This window comes from Callionymus lyra, chromosome 13 (genome assembly GCF_982586985.1).
Source record: "Callionymus lyra chromosome 13, fCalLyr1.hap1.1, whole genome shotgun sequence".
Lineage (NCBI taxonomy): Eukaryota > Metazoa > Chordata > Actinopteri > Syngnathiformes > Callionymidae > Callionymus > Callionymus lyra.
Genome location: NC_141830.1, coordinates 9,712,964 through 9,740,649, shown reverse-complemented (window position 1 = coordinate 9,740,649; position 27,686 = coordinate 9,712,964). Strand labels below are relative to the sequence as shown.

The 27,686-nt window shown below is 39.1% G+C and overlaps 1 protein-coding gene across 1 annotated transcript; it reads right to left on the bottom strand.

Moving 5' to 3' along the window:
• Window positions 1-827: 827 nt before the first annotated feature.
• On the bottom strand, window positions 828-26,392 carry spag1b (sperm associated antigen 1b). Its single transcript, XM_087805876.1, has 18 exons — window positions 26,249-26,392; window positions 24,603-24,762; window positions 24,409-24,522; window positions 24,289-24,350; window positions 23,490-23,602; window positions 23,301-23,406; window positions 22,969-23,099; window positions 22,810-22,916; window positions 21,342-21,459; window positions 18,727-19,155; window positions 17,094-17,193; window positions 16,677-16,829; window positions 14,480-14,637; window positions 12,920-13,061; window positions 3,993-4,119; window positions 3,735-3,887; window positions 2,547-2,858; window positions 828-1,788 (listed from the first exon to the last, which is right to left on the bottom strand). Exons 1-18 carry the CDS (start codon window positions 26,386-26,388, stop codon window positions 1,651-1,653), a joined length of 2,763 nt encoding a protein of 920 aa, XP_087662002.1. The 5' UTR covers window positions 26,389-26,392; the 3' UTR covers window positions 828-1,650.
• Between the last annotated feature and the right edge of the window lie 1,294 nt (window positions 26,393-27,686).

Sequence of the window (27,686 nt, the reverse complement as noted above, 5' to 3'; positions counted from 1 at the left end):
TCGTAGACGTGTCTGCTTTGATTTTAAATAAATTAATCTTTATCTGTTTAAAAAGTTTTTAAATGAATAAATAAATCAAAGAATAAGTGACATTTTCAGCCATAAATCTTAAGGATTCTCTTAGGAAAGAAATTTAAATGTGTGGCCAAAAATTAAATGTCCAACTTTTTATCTCGACGTCTTAAATACTATTTTTAGAGCAAAAACATTCCACGATGAAGAGAAATCAAAGGATGAGCATTGAAACATCGTAATTAAATATTGTGTGGAAAGAAAACACATTAGATTACTTAAATATGTTTATTGACAGTTTTTTTTTATATTTATTATTGCTCATTTTTATACGTCAACTCTTTGTCTTCTATTCCAATATTGTCTTTTCATTTTTCATCAATTCCAATTTGCTCTGTCACTATTCTACGCCAATTTTAAGCAACTTTTTCAAAAACAAATCTAGACGTCATTCTCGCAAAGTAATGTTTTGATGTTTAATAACATATATAAACATTTATACAACAATGTTCATCGTTACAGGAAAGTCCAAAGCTCAGCAAAATTATTTCGTTTCTTCTTCCGGGTTCTCGCCAGCGCAGACGCATCAACAGCGTCTGGTCCAATGAAATCTCATTTCACTCACTCAATGGGCGGCCCTTATGAGCAAGAAAGCCATTCATTGGTTAAATTTCTAACTGGCAGCGGGCTTGTCCAATCGAACCATGATCTGTTATCTCGCTATTACGGATCAGTATCAATAAAGTTGTATACTAAACAGAATCCAATAATGGAGTCACGCTCAAGGACTCTTGAGAAAAAAAAATTCTACGAAATATCTTCCAAGTTTATTTTTTTTTTGTTTCCCAAACACGTGACGTCTTGTCGCACTTCCGTATCATATCAGGCAGAACGTCACGACAAATCGAGCAGACATTCCACCCTTCGATCTCTCTTACATTCATCAAAACAAACCATGAAACAAACATGATGTCAAAGGAATGTTAAAATAAATTCGTCTATTTCCTGGAAGACAATCAAAAAGAAAATGTTTATCTCATGATTCATTGTTAAATTATTGTCGTTTAGTTTCGTTTTTTTTGGCAATCTTTTTTTTATACACAAGTGCGTCACAATAACTTAATCATCCCAAAAGAAACAAAAAAGACGTCTTTTGGGTATATTTGATTCATGGATCCAACACAACCGACTTGATACGATCCTAAAAATATCTCCAGTGTACTGAGGCGCTGGTGAAGCTTCACAAAGAATCTTTAAAAATTAAATAAAAATAAAGCTCAGTAGGTGGCGCTCTCAGTTCTAAAAGTCATTAGATGTTTCCTTTTTTTTTTAAAAAGTTGTTGAAAGCTGATGGAGCAGAGAGGTGCCATAACAGAGGCTTCGTGAAGCTTCACCAGCCCAAACATACAGTTCATAAAGTTCTGAGCATCTTTCAGTCAAACCTCATCGTGTCCCTCATGTGTTCGACTTCCTGCCTCTTGCAGCCGATGGAGATCGCAGGTACAAAAGTAAATATTCGGAGCAAAATGAGCCAAAAATATACATTAACTTCTGAGATGTACAGTGCTTTGCATAGATCTGAGAAGGGCGAGGGCAGGGGGGGGGGGTTCATGCAGCAGGTCCAGGACCGGGTCCGAGTCAAGCCTGGACTTGGTACTTGGCGGCCAAATTCTGGACGTCGTTCCTGGTGAACTCGGTGCTTTTCACCGCAGACAACCGATCGAACATCTGAGCCATCTGAGCATGTTTGTCCTTCTCCAGCAGCACCAGAACCACCTGAACCAAAACACACATTTACTCCGTTAAACACCGGAAAGACCCGGACAACATTCTTTGAATGTGGACCCAACAAGGTCAGCAGTAGATTTATTTCTGACGGGTGATTTTAAATAATGATACACTTTATTTAAAGACACTCAAGGCCACCTTTACGATGCACCTTCGAAAACAACAACCATAACGTGGGTCATATATGTCATCAAAAATATTGAATGGTTAAATTTTACATTTGAACATTTTAAGCATTACACATATTAAAAATTAATAATTGAATACAATATTTATGTATTAAAATGCTCAAAAAAATGTTTTTTGTTGACTTGAAAAGTTGGAACATTTTCAAAATTAATATATATATATTTATTTTTACACATAGAGTTTGATAAACTAAGTCCAATAATTCGAAAAATGTATTTTCTAAATTCAACCTTTTTTAGAAATTCAATAAATAATTCATTAAAAACAGAAATGATTGGGTTCCATTATTTAAAAATAACGAAACAATAACATTTATACTAATACTGTGTATTATTCTGACGGCACTTTTTGGAGTCAATTCATTTAGAAAATAGTAATGAATTAAATATTTACATGTATTATTATCATTATTTCCGTTTTTATGGTTAATTCTGGTGAGTTCATTATTGCTTTAAATTGTACGTTTATCTTTTAGGATATTTCTTGTTAAAATACAATATTAAGATGAAAACATTTTTTCATGCTCGGAAAAAAAAAAAAAACGCTGAAAAACATACCGAGAACCGGCCAGCAGTGTGCAGATGGTTGAGGTGTCTGTAAACCAGGTCTGGGTTCTGGTCCATCAAGTGAGAGTCCAACGCCTGCATGATGAAAAGCAGGATGGATGCGTCCAGGTGTTTGCTCAGGAGCTGCGGGAGCTTCTCGGGGGCCGTGTTGGACAGTATCTGCGCGCAGGCGGCCATGTTGCCGCCGCTGTGCGCCGCGTTCAAAGCCTGACCGAACTCGTAGGCGTTGCTGGGATGAAGGTTGATGGAGACGTCGTCCGTCCTGCTGTCTGGAGGTGGAGACGCTTCTCTGGAGCTGTCCACCTGAGGAGACCACAGTGAGTCCATCTTCTACCAAACTTCACCAACTTATTAGCGGCAATCAGTTTTCGGTGAAATACAGATTTAAAAAAACTGAACTGTGAGAAAAATAAAGAAACATAGCGAGAACATTTGATTCTTAAAACATTGATTGTAAAAAAGGATGGTTAAAAATGATCATGTTAAAGCTAAACTTTAATAAAACAATCAAAATGATCATCATATCAAAATTAAATCAATACAAACAAAAAAGAAAGTGAAAATCGCATCTGGAATGTTGAAAAATAATATTTTTTACTAAATAATCATTCCCTGAAACACTGTTTTTTTTTCTTTATAATGCATTTCATTGTTACACACATTCCAACTGTTATTTAAAAAGTATACGATAATAAGAAGATCATTGTATCACATATGGCAATACAATGAACACAAATAAATGTTTATTTATATATATTTTGAAACATTTAAACAAATGATAATTCCAGTAAAAAACAAACAAAATAATGATAATTGAATCTGATTGTTAAAGCCACAACATGTAAGACTGAAACATGCAAGTCTGGCTCCCTCCGGTGTTAGAACAGTGTTACTGCAAATTCAATAAAGTCTCTGTTGATACCTACAACGTTTCAATTCGTTTTCCCATTTTATCTTCATATGAAAAACATCGTCTCTGACCCACTTCAGGGAAGCAGCCAGATGGTCATGTGACTCTCCTGTAGCGAAGAGCATCTTTAAAATGTTAATCCTAATTTATAATGTCAAATTAAACCAATCATTACACAAACTATGAAAAAAAATGGAGAAAAATATCAAAACCCAACATGGTATAAAAAAAAGTCAAATCACTTCTGAGAGATTTTTTTCATTGTCTACCTCAGTGATGGGAACGACCTTCCTGGATTTGCCCGGTGAAGGTTTGTCTTGTTGGATCAGAGTCGTCACCTCCTCCAGCTCCGTCCTCGCCTCCTGCACGCCGGGATCCAGCTGCAGCACCTCCTCAAGGTCGGCCCTGCAGGCCTGGTAGTCCTGTCCGAGATAAAACCAGTCAGGGAACAAGCAGCAAACGACCGCTCGTGTGTCGACACCAGCTCCACACATAACATGTGTCAGTTAACAACGAGAGCTCCTCACCTTCAGGCCTTTATTGGCCATGGCTCGCCGGTAGAAGGCCTTCTTGTTCGCTGGCTCCAGCCTCAGTGCTGCGTCACAGTCGTCTTTGGCCTCAGCGAACCTGTCCTGCTTCAAGTAGCACAGAGCTCTGCGGACACACAGGTCTGTGGATCAGCTTTCTTACCAAACATACAGATGGAAACTTTCATCCCAGAACCTCAGGCTGAATATTCAGCAGCACTGCACCGATGTTAGAAAAGAGATACGCTTCCAGTTATATTTTATTTAGATCTCTATGGTTTACATTCCAATAAAGTCTGTATAAAATATTTAAAAAACGGCATATTTTTAGTTACAAATAAAAAGCAAATATCTACAAAGTTTGCTCATTTCTCTGTTGCGATTAAACCTCCGGCCACTAGATGGCAGCAGTCATCACGTCCTCCGCAGCTAAAGCTACATGGAAATCCTGTGTATTACTCCTCAAGCTTCTGTAGTATTACTCCTCGAGGCTCTGTAGTATTACTCCTCGAGGCTCTGTAGTATTACTCCTCGAGGCTCTGTAGTATTACTCCTCGCGGCTCTGTAGTATTACTCCTCGCGGCTCTGTAGTATTACTCCTCGCGGCTCTGTAGTATCACTCCTCGAGGCTCTGTAGTATTACTCCTCGAGGCTCTGTAGTATTACTCCTCGCGGCTCTGTAGTATTACTCCTCGCGGCTCTGTAGTATTACTCCTCGCGGCTCTGTAGTATTACTCCTCGCGGCTCTGTAGTATTACTCCTCGCGGCTCTGTAGTATTACTCCTCGGGCTCTGTAGTATTACTCCTCGAGGCTCCTCAAAGTTCCCTAGTATTACTCCTCGGGCTCGGTAGTATTACTCCTCGAGGCTCCTCAAAGTTCCCTAGTATTACTCCTCGCGGCTCTGTAGTATTACTCCTCGCGGCTCTGTAGTATTACTCCTCGAGGCTCTGTAGTATTACTCCTCGAGGCTCTGTAGTATTACTCCTTGAGGCTCCTCAAAGTTCCCTAGTTTTACTCCTGCAGGCTCTGCAGTAATTATCCTCGAGGCTCCGGCCACTAGATGGCAGCAGTCATCACGTCCTCCGCAGCTAAAGCTACAATGAAATCCTGTGAGAACCCTGCAATAACTGAGGTCAAGAGGATACAGTTGACCACAGCAGCTTTTAAATGAACTGGAACACACCATAAGAATCCCAACGCCACCAGCGTCATGTACTCGGACAATACTACAAATATGTCCTTGTTACTACAGTATCACAATATATCGTATTATCGTCCCTGGATCGTATCAGCATATTTTTGCCAATACAAACACCTACACAGCAGCTGTCGTTGTAAGAGTGTGCTTTAACGAGTGGGTGGTAGACAAGAATAATTTAACGACGACAGCAGGAACTCTGGACTAGTGGTTCCCAAAGTGTTCCATGTGCTACGTTAAGGAAAACAAATGATATAAAATCATTTAAATTCTCTGCAGTTGGCAACTTTCAGGGGAGAAATACAGAATTGTCCTCATATTTTTCATCCCCAACCCACGTAAGGCATTTGTTAGTGGGTTTCACAGAGAAAACATTCATTTATGAGTCTTGACTCGTCAAGACGCTCGTTTCAGTCGAGTTTACTAAAAAAATAAACCTGTAAACTAGTGAAAAAGAGTAGAATACAACAGCTATATCATTTTTTTTGTCTGTTTTTATCTGTAAAAAGGGTTGATGACCGCTGACGTAAATGAAGCATGAATGGTATTTGATTATTTTTGAGGTGCCTTTGAACGATCAAAAGCATGTTTTTTTGTTCAGACCCGTCTTTCCTGTGAACGGAGCTCGACAAACACTAACACACAATAGGAGATGTCAGTTTCCGCCGCAACAAAGTCAACAATCCAGCCTCTGTTTTGTGAAGAACATGCAGGAGACATGGAGGACATGACATTAATGCTACAGCGCTCAAAAATCAGTTTTTTAAGACAAATGCTTCCTAATATAACTCATCCAGGTACCATAGTATTACTCCTCGAGACTAGATAGTATTATCCTTTGGGGTTCTGTGGTATTATTCCTTGAGGTTCCGTAGTATTACTCTGCAAGGCACTGTAGTATTACTCCATGAGGCTTTGTAGTATTACTCCTCAAGGCTCTGTAGTATTACTCCTCAAGGCTCTGCAGTATTACTCCTCGAGGCTCTGCAGTATTACTCCTCGTGGCTCTGCAGTATTACTCCTCGTGGCTCACTAGTATTACTCCTCGAGGCTCCTCAAAGTTCCCTAGTAATACTCCTCGAGGCTTTGTAGTATTACTCGGCGAGGCTCTGTAGTATTATGCCTCGAGGCTCTGTAGTATTACGCCTCGAGGCTCTGTAGTATTACGCCTCGAGGCTCTGTAGTATTACTCCGCGAGGCTCTGTAGTATTACTCCGCGAGGCTCTGTAGTATTATTCCTCAAGGCTCTGTAGTATTACTCCTCGGGCTCTGTAGTATTACTCCTCGAGGCTCCTCAAAGTTCCCTAGTATTACTCTTCCAGGCTCTGCAGTATTTCTCCTTGAGGCTTTGTAGTATTACTCCGCGAGGCTCTGTAGTATTACTCCTCGTGGCTCTGTAGTATTACTCCTCGAGACTCTGTAGTATTACTCTGCGAGGCTCTGTAGTATTATTCCTCAAGGCTCTGTAGTATTACTCCTCGTGGCTATGTAGTATTACTCCTCAAGGCTCTGTAGTATTACTCCGTGAGGCTCTGTAGTATTATTCCTCAATGCTCTGTAGTATTTCTCCTTGCAGCTATATAGTATTACTCCTGGGGGCTCTGTAGTATTACTCCTCAAGGCTCTGTAGTATTACTCCTGGGGGCTCTGTAGTATCAATCCTCAAGGCTCTGTAGTATTACTCCTTGAGTCTCTGTAGTATTACTCATTGTGGCTCCCTAGTATTACTCCTGGGGGCTCTGTAGTATCACTCCTCAAGGCTCTGTAGTATTACTCCTCGAGGCTCCGTAGTATTACTCCTCGAGGCTCCGTAGTATTACTCCTCGAGGCTCCGTAGTATTTCTCCTCAAGGCTTTGTAGTATTATTCCTCAAGGCTCTGCAGTATTACTCCTCATGGCTCTGCAGTATTACTCCTCATGGCTCTGCAGTATTACTCCTCGAGGCTCCTCAAAGTTCCCTAGTATCACTCCTTGCGGCTATGTAGTATTACTCCTCGAGGCTCTGTAGTATTACTCTTCGAGGCTCTGTAGTATCACTCCTCAAGGCTCTGTAGTATTACTCCTCGAGGCTCTGTAGTATTACTCCTGGGGGCTCTGTAGTATTACTCCTCGAGGCTCTGTAGTATTACTCCTGGGGGCTCTGTAGTATCAATCCTCAAGGCTCTGTAGTATTACTCCTTGAGGCTCTGTAGTATCACTCCTCGAGGCTCTGTAGTATTACTCCTCGAGGCTCCGTAGTATTACTCCTCGAGGCTCTGTAGTATTACTCCTCGAGGCTCCTCAAAGTTCCCTAGTATTACTCCTCCAGGCTCTGCAGTATTTCTCCTCAAGGCTTTGTAGTATTACTCCACGAGGCTCCCTAGTATTACTCCTCGAGGCTCTGTAGTATTATTCCTCAAGGCTCTGCAGTATTACTCCTCATGGCTCTGCAGTATTACTCCTCGTGGCTCCCTAGTATTACTCCTCGAGGCTCCTCAAAGTTCCCTAGTATCACTCCTAGCGGCTCTGTAGTATTACTCCTCGTGGCTCTGCAGTATTACTCCTCGTGGCTCACTAGTATTACTCCTCGAGGCTCCTCAAAGTTCCCTAGTAATACTCCTTGAGGCTCTGCAGTATTACTCCTCGAGGCTTTGTAGTATTACTCGGCGAGGCTCTGTAGTATTATGCCTCGAGGCTCTGTAGTATTACGCCTCGAGGCTCTGTAGTATTACGCCTCGAGGCTCTGTAGTATTACTCCGCGAGGCTCTGTAGTATTACTCCGCGAGGCTCTGTAGTATTATTCCTCAAGGCTCTGTAGTATTACTCCTCGGGCTCTGTAGTATTACTCCTCGAGGCTCCTCAAAGTTCCCTAGTATTACTCTTCCAGGCTCTGCAGTATTTCTCCTTGAGGCTTTGTAGTATTACTCCGCGAGGCTCTGTAGTATTACTCCTCGTGGCTCTGTAGTATTACTCCTCGAGACTCTGTAGTATTACTCTGCGAGGCTCTGTAGTATTATTCCTCAAGGCTCTGTAGTATTACTCCTCGTGGCTATGTAGTATTACTCCTCAAGGCTCTGTAGTATTACTCCGTGAGGCTCTGTAGTATTATTCCTCAATGCTCTGTAGTATTTCTCCTTGCAGCTATATAGTATTACTCCTGGGGGCTCTGTAGTATTACTCCTCAAGGCTCTGTAGTATTACTCCTGGGGGCTCTGTAGTATCAATCCTCAAGGCTCTGTAGTATTACTCCTTGAGTCTCTGTAGTATTACTCATTGTGGCTCCCTAGTATTACTCCTGGGGGCTCTGTAGTATCACTCCTCAAGGCTCTGTAGTATTACTCCTCGAGGCTCCGTAGTATTACTCCTCGAGGCTCCGTAGTATTACTCCTCGAGGCTCCGTAGTATTTCTCCTCAAGGCTTTGTAGTATTATTCCTCAAGGCTCTGCAGTATTACTCCTCATGGCTCTGCAGTATTACTCCTCATGGCTCTGCAGTATTACTCCTCGAGGCTCCTCAAAGTTCCCTAGTATCACTCCTTGCGGCTATGTAGTATTACTCCTCGAGGCTCTGTAGTATTACTCTTCGAGGCTCTGTAGTATCACTCCTCAAGGCTCTGTAGTATTACTCCTCGAGGCTCTGTAGTATTACTCCTGGGGGCTCTGTAGTATTACTCCTCGAGGCTCTGTAGTATTACTCCTGGGGGCTCTGTAGTATCAATCCTCAAGGCTCTGTAGTATTACTCCTTGAGGCTCTGTAGTATCACTCCTCGAGGCTCTGTAGTATTACTCCTCGAGGCTCCGTAGTATTACTCCTCGAGGCTCTGTAGTATTACTCCTCGAGGCTCCTCAAAGTTCCCTAGTATTACTCCTCCAGGCTCTGCAGTATTTCTCCTCAAGGCTTTGTAGTATTACTCCACGAGGCTCCCTAGTATTACTCCTCGAGGCTCTGTAGTATTATTCCTCAAGGCTCTGCAGTATTACTCCTCATGGCTCTGCAGTATTACTCCTCGTGGCTCCCTAGTATTACTCCTCGAGGCTCCTCAAAGTTCCCTAGTATCACTCCTTGCGGCTCTGTAGTATTACTCCTCGAGGCTCTGTAGTATTACTCTTCGAGGCTCTGTAGTATCACTCCTTGAGGCTCTGTAGTATTACTCCTCGAGGCTCTGTAGTATTACTCCTCAAGGCTCTGTAGTATTACTCCTGGGAGCTCTGTAGTATCACTCCGCGAGGCTCTGTAGTTTTACTCCTCGAGGCTCTGTAGTATTACTCCTGGGGGCTCTGTAGTATTAATCCTTGCGGCTCTCTAGTATTACTCCTCGAGGCTCTAGTATTACTCCTTGCGGCTCTGTAGTATTACTCCACGAGGTTCCGTAGTATTACTCCTCGAGGCTCTGTAGTATTACTCCTCCAGGCTCCTCAAATTCCCCTAGTATTACTCCTCCAGGCTCTGCAGTATTTCTTCTCGAGGCTTTGTAGTATTACTCCACGAGGCTCTGTAGTATTACTCCTCGAGGCTCTGTAGTATTATTCCTCAAGGCTCTGCAGTATTACTCCTCATGGCTCTGCAGTATTACTCCTCGTGGCTCCCTAGTATTACTCCTCGAGGCTCCTCAAAGTTCCCTAGTTTTACTCCCTGAGACTCTGCAGTATTACTCCTTGCGGCTCTGTAGTATTACTCCTCGAGGCTCTGTAGTATTACTCTTCGAGGCTCTGTAGTATCACTCCTTGAGGCTCTGTAGTATTACTCCTCGAGGCTCTGTAGTATTACTCCTCAAGGCTCTGTAGTATTACTCCTGGGAGCTCTGTAGTATCACTCCGCGAGGCTCTGTAGTTTTACTCCTCGAGGCTCTGTAGTATTACTCCTGGGGGCTCTGTAGTATTAATCCTTGCGGCTCTCTAGTATTACTCCTCGAGGCTCTAGTATTACTCCTTGCGGCTCTGTAGTATTACTCCACGAGGTTCCGTAGTATTACTCCTCGAGGCTCTGTAGTATTACTCCTCCAGGCTCCTCAAATTCCCCTAGTATTACTCCTCCAGGCTCTGCAGTATTTCTTCTCGAGGCTTTGTAGTATTACTCCACGAGGCTCTGTAGTATTACTCCTCGAGGCTCTGTAGTATTATTCCTCAAGGCTCTGCAGTATTACTCCTCATGGCTCTGCAGTATTACTCCTCGTGGCTCCCTAGTATTACTCCTCGAGGCTCCTCAAAGTTCCCTAGTTTTACTCCCTGAGACTCTGCAGTATTACTCCTCAAGGCTTTGTAGTATTACTCTGCAAGGCTCTGTATTATTACTCCTCGAGGCTCTGTAGTATTACGCCTCGAGACTCTGTAGTATTACTCCTCGCAGCTCTGTAGTAATACTCCGCGAGGCTCCGTAGTATTACTCCTCGAGGCTCCGTAGTATTACTCCTCGAGGCTCCTCAAAGTTCCCTAGTACTACTCCTCCAGGCTCTGCAGTATTTCTCCTCGAGGCTTTGTAGTATTACTCCACGAGGCTCTGTAGTATTACTCCTCATGGCTCTGCAGTATTACTCCTCGTGGCTCCCTAGTATTACTCCTCGAGGCTCCTCAAAGTTCCCTAGTATTACTCCTTGAGACTCTGCAGTATTACTCCTCGAGGCTTTGTAGTATTACTCCACGAGGCTCTGTATTATTACTCCTCGAGGCTCTGTAGTATTACGCCTCGAGGCTCTCTAGTATTACTCCGCGAGGCTCTGTAGTATTACTCCTCGCAGCTCTGTAGTATTACTCCTCAAGGCGCTGTAGTATTACTCCTCGAGGCTCTGTAGTATTACTCCTCGTGGCTCTGTAGTATTACTCCTCGAGGCTCCTCAAAGTTCCCTAGTATTACTCCTCCAGGCTCTGCAGTATTTCTCCTCAAGGCTTTGTAGTATTACTCCACGAGGCTCCCTAGTATTACTCCTCGAGGCTCTGTAGTATTATTCCTCAAGGCTCTGCAGTATTACTCCTCATGGCTCTGCAGTATTACTCCTCGTGGCTCCCTAGTATTACTCCTCGAGGCTCCTCAAAGTTCCCTAGTATCACTCCTTGCGGCTCTGTAGTATTACTCCTCGAGGCTCTGTAGTATTACTCTTCGAGGCTCTGTAGTATCACTCCTTGAGGCTCTGTAGTATTACTCCTCGAGGCTCTGTAGTATTACTCCTCAAGGCTCTGTAGTATTACTCCTGGGAGCTCTGTAGTATCACTCCGCGAGGCTCTGTAGTTTTACTCCTCGAGGCTCTGTAGTATTACTCCTGGGGGCTCTGTAGTATTAATCCTTGCGGCTCTCTAGTATTACTCCTCGAGGCTCTAGTATTACTCCTTGCGGCTCTGTAGTATTACTCCACGAGGTTCCGTAGTATTACTCCTCGAGGCTCTGTAGTATTACTCCTCCAGGCTCCTCAAATTCCCCTAGTATTACTCCTCCAGGCTCTGCAGTATTTCTTCTCGAGGCTTTGTAGTATTACTCCACGAGGCTCTGTAGTATTACTCCTCGAGGCTCTGTAGTATTATTCCTCAAGGCTCTGCAGTATTACTCCTCATGGCTCTGCAGTATTACTCCTCGTGGCTCCCTAGTATTACTCCTCGAGGCTCCTCAAAGTTCCCTAGTTTTACTCCCTGAGACTCTGCAGTATTACTCCTCAAGGCTTTGTAGTATTACTCTGCAAGGCTCTGTATTATTACTCCTCGAGGCTCTGTAGTATTACGCCTCGAGACTCTGTAGTATTACTCCTCGCAGCTCTGTAGTAATACTCCGCGAGGCTCCGTAGTATTACTCCTCGAGGCTCCGTAGTATTACTCCTCGAGGCTCCTCAAAGTTCCCTAGTACTACTCCTCCAGGCTCTGCAGTATTTCTCCTCGAGGCTTTGTAGTATTACTCCACGAGGCTCTGTAGTATTACTCCTCATGGCTCTGCAGTATTACTCCTCGTGGCTCCCTAGTATTACTCCTCGAGGCTCCTCAAAGTTCCCTAGTATTACTCCTTGAGACTCTGCAGTATTACTCCTCGAGGCTTTGTAGTATTACTCCACGAGGCTCTGTATTATTACTCCTCGAGGCTCTGTAGTATTACGCCTCGAGGCTCTCTAGTATTACTCCGCGAGGCTCTGTAGTATTACTCCTCGCAGCTCTGTAGTATTACTCCTCAAGGCGCTGTAGTATTACTCCTCGAGGCTCTGTAGTATTACTCCTCGTGGCTCTGTAGTATTACTCCTTGCGGCACTGTAGTATCACTCCTTGCGGCTCTGTAGTATTTCTCCTCAAGGCTCTGTAGTGTTACTACTCGAGGCTCTTTACTATTACTCCTTGCAGCTCTGTAGTATTACTCCTCGAGGCTCTGTAGTATTACTCCTCGAGGCTCTGTAGCATTACTCCTGGGGACTCTATAGTATTACTCCTCGAAGCTCTGCAGTACTACTGAGGAATACTATGAAGAACTTGCTTATTGCGCCTTATGATCCAATGCGCTTAATAGTCATTTTGTCCCTCTGATAGTCTGAGTATCACATGACCACCCAACTGCTTTGAAGAAATGGCTCAGAAACGTATCATATAAAAAGAAAGCAACACAACAAGAGGCTTTATCTTGTTTTGTAAACACTTGTACATGCAGTGTGTGGCAGCTGCGCAAAGTACGGGCCACAGCATTGTAGTGACACTGTTCTGACACCGGAGGGAGCCAGAAACAACATTTTTAATCTCACGTATGGCCACTTTAATTGAGGTTCTCATTTGTTACAAAAGTATTTACCTGTTGGTGTAGATCGCACACTCCTCTGGCTTCAGTTTAAGGCATTCCGTGTACTTTGCCAGAGCCTCCTGGAATTGGCCCTTTTTCACAAACTCATTCCCGTCTTGCTTAAAAGCTGCAAAGCGGGATTCTCTCCTTCGCTCTGAAACAGGAACCAAAAAGAGACAGTCAGGAGACTGGACGTGTGATGAAGGTATTCAAGCATGGAGGGACAACAGTAAGTTGCAGACTGAGCACTCCAGTATTTACACCCTGAAATCAGGTGCTGAAGGTTGGCTGTTGCCAGAGTCAAGTCAGCAGTCAGCATGGAAGGCTAATCAATTCACTGCAGTGTCTTCTGGGAGATGAAAGACTGCCAGCGGGCAGTTTTTTTATTCCAACACAAGCGTGTGTGTAGCTGGTTTTTGACACGCCGCATGATTAGAGGCAACACTGACTCATCAAACATAAAACTATTATTTATTTGTAACCACCTTCTTAAAATAGATCAGGTTTGTCCAAAAGGCCAAAATCTTCTAGTTTAATTTGAACTCATTTTCTACTCGCCCTCATGTCGATTAAGGGGATTATTTTCAGACTAATCTGTTCCTTTTAAAAAGGTTATAGACAAAAATGTTTTTTCATTTTAATGTAGCGACTGGAGCTTAGTTGTCTTCGTCTTTGTTTCGACAAGAAATAGTTTGGGAAAAATAGCAGCAGTATGAATGTTGGATGTTTTTAAGTGTCTCTTTGGACGAAGACAACTGAGCAACAGAAGCTAGATTAAAATTTATGAACATTTTTGTCTATAACTCTAAAAAGGAACAGATTACTCTGAAAATAATCCAAACCCTTAGGCGACATAAGGTGAGTAGACTATCTTTAGACTTAGATTGTGTCATCTTGTTCTTCCTCTTTATGTTCTTCTTCTTATTTTATTTTTTATGTATTATTTTTTATTGTTTATGAAAAATTGCTGGCTATTGGTAAAAAACAATTTCATATTTCAACAAATCAATAAAGTTTTACCTTACCTTACCTTAGACAGTAGAAACAGTCTGTTTTGAAATTGTATTTTCATTCTTTCAGGATCAATTTATCATAATTATCTTTCTTTTTCACCAAAGAAATTCCAGTTTCAGTCGTTACTTTTATTGGTGGTCTGATGAAGCTTCATGAAGCAGTGCCATGTTGTTTAGAGGTCAGTAGGTGGCGCCATCAGTTTAAAAATGATGTGATGTTTCATTAGAAACGTTTTTTAAGACAAGAGGAAAATAGCGCGGGGATCGCCATCTAGTGGACTCTGGAAATAATGACACTGTTTCATGAAGCTTCATCATAGTTTTGTCGACATCCATCATCTCTGTCTCTTTTTTTAAACATTGGCGTCGTTAAAGAACAACATATTTTAACATGAACATGAATCCACGTTGATTTTTAGACAACCATCTGGCCAGCTGGATAAATGTTACAAAGACGTAAAAACAGTTTCCACAAAATATAATTGGAGATGTCAAAAATCCTTGACCGACTTTCGGCAACAACGTGATTTCAACGCCGAGGGTATTTTGGGAGTCGTACCTGCATCCTTGGCCGCCTTCTCGGCTCTCGCCTGAAGGACCTCGGCGCTGACGGGCTCCTCTCTGGGATGCTGCTGGGCCGACAAAGGGACCAGTGGGATCTCTGGCAGTTTCTCCCTCCAGTCCGGACCATCCTGTTCGATCAGCATCTTGGTGATCCTGGACAGAGAGGTGAACGTTTACAACCATACAGTCTTTTCAGTCATTAACCCACGCTGACCTGCTTAGCTGCCGTTATGTAACTGACAGACGGCCATAATTAGCTTTCAAGTGTAATCTGTGAAACCACTTTATGTTAAAGGTATTCCATACATCTCTGCTAAATAATTTATTTTATTCAGAATACATTTGTATTCATTATAGTCTATGATATACTTTATTTACTGCTTTCACCCTTCAAGTAAATATTTCTTTCATCACTTACTTATTTATTTAAGTTTTTGACTCTTCTTTTTTTTTTATACAAGTTTATATATATAAATATATATATGTTGTTCTTTTAACTAATGGTTCCAGTATTGCTAAATACTTTATGAAACTTTATTGACATAAAAAACACTGATTTTCTCTAGTTCCAAGTCCACTTTGTTATGAGATATAATTTCTAGTGATGAAGCTTTGTGATGCCTTGCCCTCATTTTTACCACCCACTAGATGGCGCTCTTTCCTATATAACCTCTGGGTTTCTAGTTTAATGAAACCTCCCATCAAGCAACCCATGCCACCTATTAGTCTGAGAAAATGAGGACAGTCCATCTTTATTAGTTTATTGATTTTAAACATTTTCATAAAGGTTTTAATGATGTTTTGATATACAGTAGATATACATGTGTATTTGTTTTATAAATGTTTATCTTGAAGCAGTATTTTTTTTTACATCTTCGCATCTTTTTTGGATTAATTGGATGTTTTGACAATGTGTGCAACTTTATTGCCATAAGAATCATTCGTGACTTTTTCGCAGGTCATTCTGAATGACCTTGCGGTGCAAGTCTTGTGGACCAATACTACAGAGTCTTTCAAAGTACTAGTTCTGGAGCCTGGTGGAGTAATACTTTAGAGTCACATGGAGTAATACCACAGTGTCTCACAGAGTAATACTGCGAAATTTGTAGAGTAAACAACTGGGTTTTGCTAATTAATACTATGAAGGCTTGTCCAATAATAGTATAGAGCCTTGTGAAGAAATACTTCAGATTCTCGTGGAGTAATACTATGGAGTCTTGCAGTGTAACAGTTTAGAGCCTGATGGAGTAGTACTTCAGAGTTACGCAGCATAATACTACACAGTCTTACAGAGTAATACTACAGGGCCTTGCAGAGTAATACTGAGAAATTTGGCGAGTAAACAACCAAGTTTTGCCAAGGAATACTATGAAGGCTCATCCAATAATACTACAGAGCCTTGTGAAGAAATGTTTCAGATTCTCGTCGAGTAAAACTATGGAGTTTTACGAATTAATACTTTGGAGCCTGAAGTATTACTATGGAGCGTTGCGGAGAAATAGTATGAAATTTGCGGAGTTCACTAAGGAGTATCGCTGATTAATACTATGGAGGTGTCTTGCGGAGTAATAATTCAGTTTTGAGCATTAATACAACAGAGTTTGGAGTAATACTTCAGAGACTCACGGAGTAATCCCATGGATTCTCTGGTAGTAATACTACGGAACCTTGCAGAGTAATACTACAGAACTGGAGGAGTAATACTACATAAAAATCCTTGTGGAGTAATAATACGGAGCCTCGCAGAGTAATACCATGGAGTATCGCGATGTGTCTTTAAAAGTGGTATTAGACACTGTTGACTGTTGCTGTGTACCACATAAAACTGGTTTCCAGGTCAGTAACTACAGTGAACAACTAGAATTAATAAATTCACCAGATTATAAAAAAAGCACAATGTTGATTTTTCAGGAACATGAATAAATTCCAGTGCGCCTTATAGTCATAATAATACGGTAATCAACACCTATTTTATCCATGAAGTATAACCGATGTGTCCTTTAAATGGCAACTAAAGAAGCTGTTGTTATTTTTGTGTAACTATGTATCAAATCTTTCACTGTTTTTTTTTTTAAATAAAAGTCATAACAAACCTGACTTCTACTGCATTGAAATGTCGGTGCATAAGTGGAGCTGAATATTCAAGCTCCAAAAAGAGTGATTTCGACATGACTGGAGGCTCAAGAACATACCTGTTGACGCTGTCATGTGCTGCCTGCACGCTCCTGTCGACCTGCAGGACGGTCTTGTAATCCACGTAGGCCTTACGGTAGCGCTCCAGCGACTCATAAGCCATGGCCCGGCGCAGCAGAGGCTTTAGGGAGAACGGCTGAAGCTCCAGAGATCTGGATGTTATAAATAGACCCATGAGTCAGAAGGGAAAGATCCACTCAAGGGGCGATGAATGTGTATAAACATGATCTGGTCGTGTGTTCACTCGGCTTTTATAAGCCCCGTTCATGTTCAACGGCTGTTTTTGAAATCCTTTATAATCAGATTTGCACAACGATCCCAAAACCTTAAATCAGTTCCTCTGGGAGAGAAAAACCAACGTTGACAGGAGGAACATTGAGAAAGGCCGGTTACACCCACGTCACGCCCCGGCTCACCTTGTACAGTCTTGTATACATTCTTGACTGTTGCCATCTTTCAGGTAGCACGCCGCTCTGTTCGAGTACAGGATGCACAGGTCGTCCGGGCTGTCCAGGCCTGTGGACCAGCAGCAAACAAAACGACAGTTAGGATGGAAGGATTTTTCTTTAGGGGCAGCAACTATGAAAAAGTCAAAACCAGTATTTGAATGGATAAAGTCGTGACAACCGACTTCATTTTTCTCAATAAAATACTATTGTTAAATTATTTGATCTTTCTATGTAAATCTGTTCTACTTTCTTTTTAGAATCAAGCTTTTTAAAACTTTTTAATTGAATCGAGAAATATATATTTAAAAGTCCATTACATTCATTCTATTCTATTGAGGTTTGTTTTTTTTAGGTTAAACTAAAGGGTTGCAGAAAACTTCAACTGACTTTCCCAATCTCGATAAAATACTTATATGTTTTTAATATTTATTTGATTTGCTTAAGATAGGCATCTGTCTATTTAATGAGTTTTTAAAACACATGCTTTTTTCTTTAAACTTAATCATGTAAAAATAGATTTAAAACTTGTTAGTTACGTTACATTCTATTGGTTAAACAAATTATATTTTTTATTTAATTTTGAATTAACATAAAGCTTACACAAAACTCCTCCACATTTCTTATATTCTTTTAACCACATGATAAGATTTATTTTTTGGGTAAATCGATCAGTCTCAGGCCTTTTTCAAGTCACTTTCTTCTGCATCTTTTTATATCTCCTCACATTATTATCATCAGTTATAAGACTCGTGTTTTAAAAAAAACTAACATTTTACTCCAGGACTTTTACACGCTTTCTCTAAACACAGGTTCTTCAACATTTCAGCTGATGGTATCTGCAGTGATGCACCAGTACCAGACACTGGTTTCATTCACAGGGTTAGAGACAAGATCATTTGTGAACTAAAAAATAAATAAAAAGTGTCCTTATCTGCAGTGAGCTAAAAACATTGTAAGTAACTAAGTAAGTAAGTAAGTAATATTTATTTATATAGCGCTTTTCCAGACCAGGGTCACAAAGCGCTTAAACAATCAAAACAATATTCAATAAAGTATATACTTTAAAGGTCAAGATAAAACTGATAACACAACAGGAGTTCCAGAAATTCAAGGAAAAGCCTGAACAAATAAAATCGTCTTAAGATGTTTCTTAAAGGAGTCAGTAGATCAACAAATTCCATCCATCAAATTGTCCAGTTATATCACTTTAACTTAACCTTCTTCTTCTTCTTCTACGTTTCCTCATTTGTTTACATTTCTCCACCATGTTTGTTGTATTTTAATGGTTGCTTTTACAAAACTGATTGTTGTTAAAAAATGAACTAGACAGTGATCCAGGCCATAAAACCTTCTGGTCGTTATGTTGTTTAACCTTTAGACCCGCAGGAGAGAAACTGTCGCACCTCCATCATCCACCCCTTACAGAACCAACCCGTCAGCGACTCGTTCCCTCCTCCAGGGTCACATGACCCGGGGCCGAACCTGAGAGGCTTAAGTCTCAAATCACGGTGAGCAGCAGCATCAAGTCCCCGCATCAAGGTCGAGTCTGAACCCCGGAGAGGTCAGTCCCCCGGAGGAGGAGCAGGTGTGAGATACTCGCCTGAGTCCGTGTAGCCCTGGATGGCGAGCGAGTATTTCCCCAGCGCGTCGGCGAACTGTCCGTTCTTGAACAGCAGGTTCCCCTCGTTCTTCAGGCGGGACAGCGGCGGCGGAAGAGCCCCGCACGGCGCGTCCAGATCCGCGCTCTTCCTCCTCGTCTGCTCTCCGGGACTCTTCGGGTCCGCCGCCGCCGCCGCCGCCGTCGAGCCCCTCTTCCCGGTGCCGTTGGTGACCCCGTCCGCGGCGGCGGAGGGGACCCGGTACTTGTCAGCCTTGCCCCTCGACGGGCCGTGGTGGTGGGAGTTTCCGGGCTCGCAGTGCGGCCCCCCGTCGCCTCTTCCGTGGGGCTTCCTTTGTGCGTTGCCCATGTCTGAGCTGCTCTCCTCCCCGCCCACGGGCTGCTGCTGCTGGCTGGGCTCGACCGGACGAGCTGGATGGTGGGGGAGAGAGAGAGGGAGGAGGGGAGGGAGGGGGGAGGAAGGGAAGGGAGAACACCCACAGGAAGTCGTCAGCGGTTACATCACGGTGGGGGGAGGGGTCACATGACAGGGCGACTTCAAAGGAGGAGTTTACAGGAAGTGGTGGAATTACGAGAGTGTTTCCTCATAACACATGAATCATGTTTTTTTTTTTTTACTTTGTTTGTTTTATTTGTGCTTTTAAAATAAAAATAATATAAAAATATATATATAAAAGACTAATAATTATGTGTTTAAAAGTAGTACGAATGCAATTCGATTTATTTTGATTATCTTTAATGAAAAAATTGCTGTATTTGCTGTGGATAATTTGGAGAAAAAAAACAATTTCCCGAAGGAGACCTCCTGATGGATCAATAAAGTTCTACCTAACCTAAACTATTTTTCTGTATTTATTATTTATTTATTTTGCTTCATAACAGTCTTGTTTTTAATTTAAGACAAGGTAAGGTAGAACTTTATTCTACCTTACCTTAATTTATGCTTTATGCTTTATTTATTTATTTATGCTTTTTAAGATTCTTTTTTACATTCGCTTCAAGTAGTTGAGAAAATTTGCTTTACATAGACGTCTGTCTATTTAGACGTGTTCTATTTTGTTTTCTTTTTAGAAATTATCCTTTTGATTTAATTAAGTAAATATATTTTTATAAGTAAGTAAGTAAGTAAGTAAGTCATTTTTATTTGTATAGCGCTTTTCCAGACCAGGGTCACAAAGCGCTTAAACAATCAAAACAATATTCAATAAAATATATATTTTAAAGGTCAAGATAAAACTGATAACACAACAGGAATTCCAGAAAATTAAGGAAAAGCCTGAACAAATAAAAACGTCTTAAGATGTTTCTTAAAGGAGTCAGTAGAATCATAAATATATTTCACATCAATCCTACATTCATCAAATGTTTTTAAAGGGCACCTAACGTGAAAACCCAACTCTCCTGACTTATTAACATGTTGTAAATGTTGAAGTCTTCAAAATGCAGTAGTTCATTCATCATGACGTTGCTCCGTTTTGAAGATATTACTTAATAAAGTTCTTTCCCGTCTGAAATCTCGCCAAATGAGATTACGGTTTAAATTAAACAATCTGACATCACACTGGTGCAGGTGTCCTTCCCTAGAAGCCCTAAATCAGTGAAGTACCTACATGTTAATCAGGAAACAAAATAAATATTTACGTAAACAAGGTAAGAGTTACTTCTGCCTTTAGGTGTTTTTCTAATGTGTACATTAAACAGCAAACCTTATTTTATTATTCGTTTTTAATGTAAAAAACAGGAGTTTTAGGGGTGAGTTGGAAATTTACGTGAGTCCTTGAATGCAATTCGTGTTTTTGTGACCAATCAGAGCAGAGTGGGCGTGGTTGCCTGGAAGAGCCGATTTCTCAGCCAAAACAGCGCATTTTAAGTGGGCGGGGCTTAAACATATTTTCTAATGTAAATATCTTTATAAAATGAGAGTTTTGTGCAAAAAAGAAACATACTGATGAGTATAATAGAGGTCCTAGAACAATATAATATCCTCTTCTTTTCTTCATATTAATATCAGTTATAGGACTCATTAAAAAAAAAAAAAAATAATCCTGTATCACTTGTCACAAGTTCTTAAACATTTCAGCAGTTTGTATATGCAGTGGGAAAAAGAGTAAATCATGTCATTACTAGTATACGCCACTGGTGTGAGGCTTTAAAAAAATATATATATATCATCTGTTTTAAATATGTAAAAAAAACTGAACTGTAAGACTTAAACATATTGGGGCCATAACAAAAACACTTTGCGTTGCTTTTGGCAGAAGTTTAACTCAGGAGCCAAGGTCTCAAGCAAGCACACACAACTTGATATGATTTATTTTCTCTTTTTGGCAGTTAGATTTAGGTTAAACTTAATCTTACACAAAAGTGTTAAGACTGTCCCAAAGATAAAAATATAAATAAGCAAATTGGAAATATCTTAAGTTTCGTAGTTACCTTTCAATAGACTTTTCTCCTTTAAAAGTTAAAGCAAAATCACTTTGACATTGTTCCAGTTAAAAAAAGACCAACATTAAGGATCAACATTTCTAAGAGAACATGGATTTTGTTGAGTGGTTTTTGAAGGTTTGCTATAAAGCCTGGGTCAATAGTTCACTCACCAGTGGCTGAAACCTCGTCACCATTCTCTTCATCATCCACTTCTTCGATCAGGATTCTTTTCCCCTTCTTCTCGTGTCCAGGTTCTTCCATTTGCTTCGTAATTTCAGACAGAAGTTGCTGAAAGACAAATGATTGACATTTGGTTGTAAGTTTGTTGACATCTTGTCATATGCTTACAAAGATAATTCAGATATTATTTTATTTTTGTTATTTTTCTTCTCTCTTCTCTTCACACCTTCTTTTTGACTAAAAAGATATATTACGAACACAACTGGGTGGACTATGTTTTGTTTTATAGTATGTGCCTTTATGTTCTTATCCACAAGCCCAAAAAAATCCCATTTAAAATGTTCAAATTAAATTATATTTAAAATCAATATTGATATTAAAGGAATATTTTAATTTATTTTGGTGGAATATACAGTAAGTGCACTTGTGTCATATTTACATTTGGTTGGTAAAAGAAATGATATTGAGAATCTCTGAATTAAATGTAAATAATATAAAAGATAATACAAAACTTGAAAAAAAAAAGAAAAAATTCGCCCAAATGTCAAATGTATTTTCCTCTATTATATGCAAACTTTTTTTTTCTCCTTCTTTAACAGCGTATAAGATTCATCCCTTTAGGAAATTTAATTACCAAAACTTTTCATAAAACTAAGTTGTTATTGATGAAAAAAGTGTGATATTGACTTAAAGAAATACAACAATAAACATGTTATTTTATCCAGGTTTGTGTTGTTATTGCAATTTCAATTTTGATATTTATTTAATTTGAACACTTTACGTGACTTAGATAATGTAGCCTTCTTGATGTGACGGCAAAGAGGGATTTTACTGAATAAATACTTTATTTCCCAAAATAATTTTCAAAAGGGATTAATACAGATCCATCCATTTATATATATATTAATATAAAATAATGTTCTGATCCTTTATTACTTAACACGAATAGGTGTAATTAAACTATATTACGCTTCTTTTCCTGATCATTGTTACAATCATTGTAATGATAAAATCGAAGGCTTATCTTGTTTATGATGGACTTCTGGGAAACAGTGACCTGAGGTTCTTTTTTATGAAGTAAGATGGCAAACCTTTCAACTCTTTGAAAGTTATAGTTAGGTTTATTAGTCGGAAACACTACAAGTTTATCGAACATAATGCGGGAAGCTAACCGTAAGGTGGTTGATAAATACATTTTATCCAGTGTCAAGGTAATGTTTGATTAGTTATCACAAAGTCCAAATACTTATTTAAACAGATGAATATATGATTGAAAAAAACACACCAATTGTCATGTTAATACGTATATTGATGGTAACAATCCTTAGATCTTATTCGTGTAAATAGCCACAACCTGGATCTTTAAATTTCTTTTTTTTTAAAAGTGGAAACCAGTCACCCTTACAAAGACACACAGCGACATCAAGTGGACAAACAATATACTGTCGAGCGACTTACGGATGCAGGTGTATTATTGGGTTCCTCTTCAAGAACCTTCCTCAGATCCTCTGCTGCTCTTTCCAAGTCACCCTTGTGCTTGTACACGGTGGCACGACGTAGCAGACCTGATGAAGTCTCAAGTTATTCATGTCATTTTAAATATATTATCTAGCAAACCTTTTGTGTTTCCAGGGTCCATTTCAAGTACTTTCTGGCAATCCGTCATGGCTCTGTGCCAATTCTTCGTTTTGATATTTGCTTGTGCTCTGTTGTTGAAAGCAGCCACTGTCGGGATGATCGATATACTCCTGTTGTTATAAAAATAACAAAATAAACAACAATAATAATAATTCAACCCTTAAATATAGTAGAAACCCACAACTTTAATTATACTAAATAATAGTTTTGAAGCTCTATTATAAGAATAATGAAAATTCACCAAAATATTTTTTTATCAAGTGGTAATACATATTTTTGTTTAAAAAAAACAACTGTAAAAGATGTCAGACCGTGAATAGTACGCAACAGCTTCCTCATAATCATTTGCCCGGAACGCTTCGTTGCCTTTGTCCTTTTCATGGTTGGCCAGGATGAGCTTCTCCTGGGCGGTCCGGGCTGGATGCAGACAATACAAGAGTTCCTATAACATCTGTGTTCTCCATGTTCTCAGCAGATGATTCCAGGATAGAAGGGATTACCTGAGGTCTCCAGTGCGGTTCTGATTTTAGGGTGGACTGAATTATTAATGGAGGGGGTTTCCTTTTCCACATCGTCGCCGTCAATCTTCTGACACTCTTTCTCAACATCAAACCTTCATAACAAATTAAAACAAATTTAACAGTGAATTCTTTGGAAGTATATTAGTGCCAGCAGATTATTGAATGGTTGAAATTAACATTTTAAATGTTCAAACTTTTTTCTTTTGAATAATTGGATTATATAATTTCTATATTGTAAAGGTTGAATTTGTTTTTATTGAATAATTCATTCAATGATTTGTATATATACTGTATATATATATATATATATATATATATATATATATATATATATATATATATTTTTTAAATAAAAAATGTTTTTATTTATTATTTATTTGATAGTTTTAATTTAAAAATACTATTTTTTATTATTCAATATTTTTTAAATCGTAGCCTCTAAAATATATATAGGTCTTTTATATATTTATCCTAATGGTTTATTAGTGGTGCCACCATATTAGATTTGAAAGATATGATTTAAAAAAAAGAAAAATTAGAAAATATTTTAGATACGTTACTTTTAAATACAGTGATTTAGTTACGACTAAACAAATGAAATCTTCCAATAAAAACGAATTATACCTTACAATAAATATGTAACTGACTTAAATTATAATCAAAGAGTATTGCAACAAGAACATTTCAATAAGAAAATTCATAAAGTTTTAACTTTTGAAATGTTAAATACTTTCATTGAATCACCACAAATACATGAAAAATAGAAAACGTGACTCACTTGTCCCATTCACTATAGTCCCGGGGTTTGGAGACGATCTTCTTTTGTTGAGCCTTTGAATTCTGTAGCGATACTTAAGCTCTCAGAATCTACACACATCATTTTACCAGGTTTGTTTACCTTGCTAACTGGGACGCAGCAATTGTCTCCCCTCACAGGTGGAAGATCGTCCTTCTCCAGACCCTCAAGAGGCTTCAGTGAGGTCTCGGCTATTCTGGACTCCTTCTGCCATTTCTTAAAAACGACAACATTGAATAATAGGTTGAATATTTCAGAGCATCTCAGTAAACAAAAGTGTTATGTGTGTGTTTGACCTCCATGTCATCAATAATCTGGCTCCACTCCTCGGAGGACACGCTGGCTGAAGTAGCCACAGGGTTGTCTTTCCTGAGGGCGCGACACCGCGGGTCGAGCTTTTCAACGTGTTTCTCACAGAACTCGATCAGATGAGGATACAAGCCCACTTTACCAGACCTGTTCACAAAACATCAAGTTGAGTGGAATCGTGAGGAGGAAATGAAACAATCTTATGCCAAACAAATGAAAATATTTAGAAAAAGTAAAGATTATTTTTGTTTAAGTAATTTATTCTTATCCCAGAATTGTTACTTTCCTTTTGACCTCTTGAAATGCCTTCAGTTCTCTGTTGAAGATACTATATCGTTTACATTTTTACAAGGAAATGCAGACTTTTTACTTTCATTTTTTCATCAAAGAACATTTATATAAATGTTATATAAACTTTTAGAACTTGTTTAAAGATTATATTTTATGATTTTCTAAATATATTGAAGTTGTGAGTAAATCCAGTAAAGATTTTATACTTTAGGTACTATTTAATAAACTAAAATGTCTACTAAAGGTACAGTACATATCTACTGTAATACACTGCCAGTACATAGAACAGTTTACTCCTGATATACTTAAAGCATACTTCAATAAAACAAAATATCTACTAGAAGTACATACCTAGTAGACTGCGAGTATATAGAGCAGTTTACTCCTGATATACTTTAAGTATACTTCAATAAAAAACATGTACTAGAAGTACATATCTAGATGGTAGTATATGAAACAGCTTTCCCTTTATATACGTAAAGTTCACTTCTATAAACGAAAATATGTACTAGAAGAACATATGTAGTACACCAGTTGTAGTCAAAACAGTTTGCTCCTCATATACTTTAAGTATACTTCAATGGAACAAAACATGTACTAGAAGTACATACCTAGATGGTAGTATATAGAACAGCTTACAATTTATATACTTTAAGTATACTTCAATGGAACAAAATATGTACTAGAAGAACACACGTAGATGGTAGTATATAGAAAAGCGAACACTTTATATACTTTAAGTATAGTTCAATAAAACAAAATATGTACTAGAAGAACATATCCTGTAGACCAGAAGTATTCAGAACAGTTTACTCTTGATATACTTTAAGTATACTTCAATCAACAAAATATGTACTAGAAACACATACCTAGTACACTGCTAGTATATAGGACAGTTTAATCATGATATACTTTAAGTATACCTCAAGAAACTTAAAATATGTAGCAAAAGTAAATATTTATACAGTACGCTTGTAGTATATAGGACAGTTTACTCAATATTAACTTTAAGTACTGTATACTTCTGTAAACTACTCAGAACTTGAACCTATTACACTGGTAGCATAGTGATGAGTATACCCAAAGTATAATCCTGTATACATGTTAGTCCGAAGAAGTATCAAATGTATCTTTGGTTCACATACCTTGATATACCCTTTATACTTATACCTATTCCAAGGTATACTTAATACAATTGAGTATACTACTCTACTACTACTTTTTGTTATAAATAAAATAAATAAAGTGTGTTTACAGTTTCCAGATGCAGTTTTGAATACAAGCCATACTGTCTTAAATAATAAATAGACACATTATAATGTGTACAATTGATGTTGTTCACCTCAGTCTGTCCAAGATCTTCGCAAGATATGGAACATCTTTGCATCCTTTAATGTAACTATAGTCCAGGTGTTCTATAGGGATGTCGTCGAGGTCCTCGCCTCCCGTGGACTGGTTTGGAAGACAGAATGCTCCGGTCATGGCTGGCTAAAAAAAGAAAGAAAATCAACAAAAATAAAACAAATGTCTAATGAGCGGCGGAGTCCCTGCAGGTAAACAAGTGTTACTATAGCAACCGAGCGGCGGAAGTGTCCAATTAAGCGGAAGTTGCGTCATCAACGAAGCAGGAGGCTCCAAATTTAAAAAAAACGTGAGATCCGACGTCAAGTTTATGTCATGTAAGCTCAGGAGCCTCGACCATGGATGCTTGTTGAGGTGAGACACGACGAACCGAAGCGACACCGAGGCTGGACCACACTGTGAGTGACTTTACATTTTATTATTAGCGGAATATTACGTACCCGCGCGTGCACTCGAATATAACGTTCACTATACAATAAGAACATGTTTGCAAAGCGGTTTGTATTTTATTTATAAAATGATATTAACATGAAGGGGTTAAAGGTTGAATGATGAAAGCAGCTTTTGGCGCCGGAAACTCGTGCGTTAGCGGCACAACTGAGAAGCACGTGACGGGGATTTAAAGGTCGCCATGACAACGACTAATGAACCAGCTGTGGTGAGTCTCGACCTGCTTTTAAATGAAGGTCGTTTAAATGACGAGAGACCTTTAAAACAACATAGTAGGTTAAAATATATCCTTTAATTTACCCAAATATATCCTTTAATTTACTCTTTTGATTTCTCTTGTTTTTTTTACATTAAGATATGTTTTTCGATCTTTTTTTGAATCCATTTATTCCATTTATTAACGTTAATTTTGATATTTATCGTAGTTCTTTTATATCGCATGTTTTAGTCTTTTTTTTTAATATAAAATACTACCCAATTTATTTTTATGGCATAATGTTACTTTTATTTTAAGCATTTAATTTTACATGGTAAAATATGGAATATAAAATGCTCCCCCTCAGAATCCTTTAATAACCATTACTTAAGGCTATTCTTATATCATTAGGCTATTTCTGACAATTAAAATGTTTTTTTATTTCATCTTACTATGATGTACTATTGGGGAGAAATGGAAATTTTAGTTCTAAGAAATCGAGGATTTTGGTCACCAAGAAACAAAGGCCTTAACTTACTTAAATAAAATGACTTCTATTCACTCAAATTAAGACAAACACTTATTTCAGAGAGTGCTTTTAATTGTATTAAGGTTTCCCCATCTTAAAACATTTAAAATTTTACTTTCCTTCTTTAAGTTTGGTGGACTCGTACAACAGTGGTCCCGAGGAAGTGTAATCACCGACTGGTTCTGATCTTAGTTGCATCGCTCTTGATGTTAATAGATTTTTAATTTAGGTTATAAATGGAAG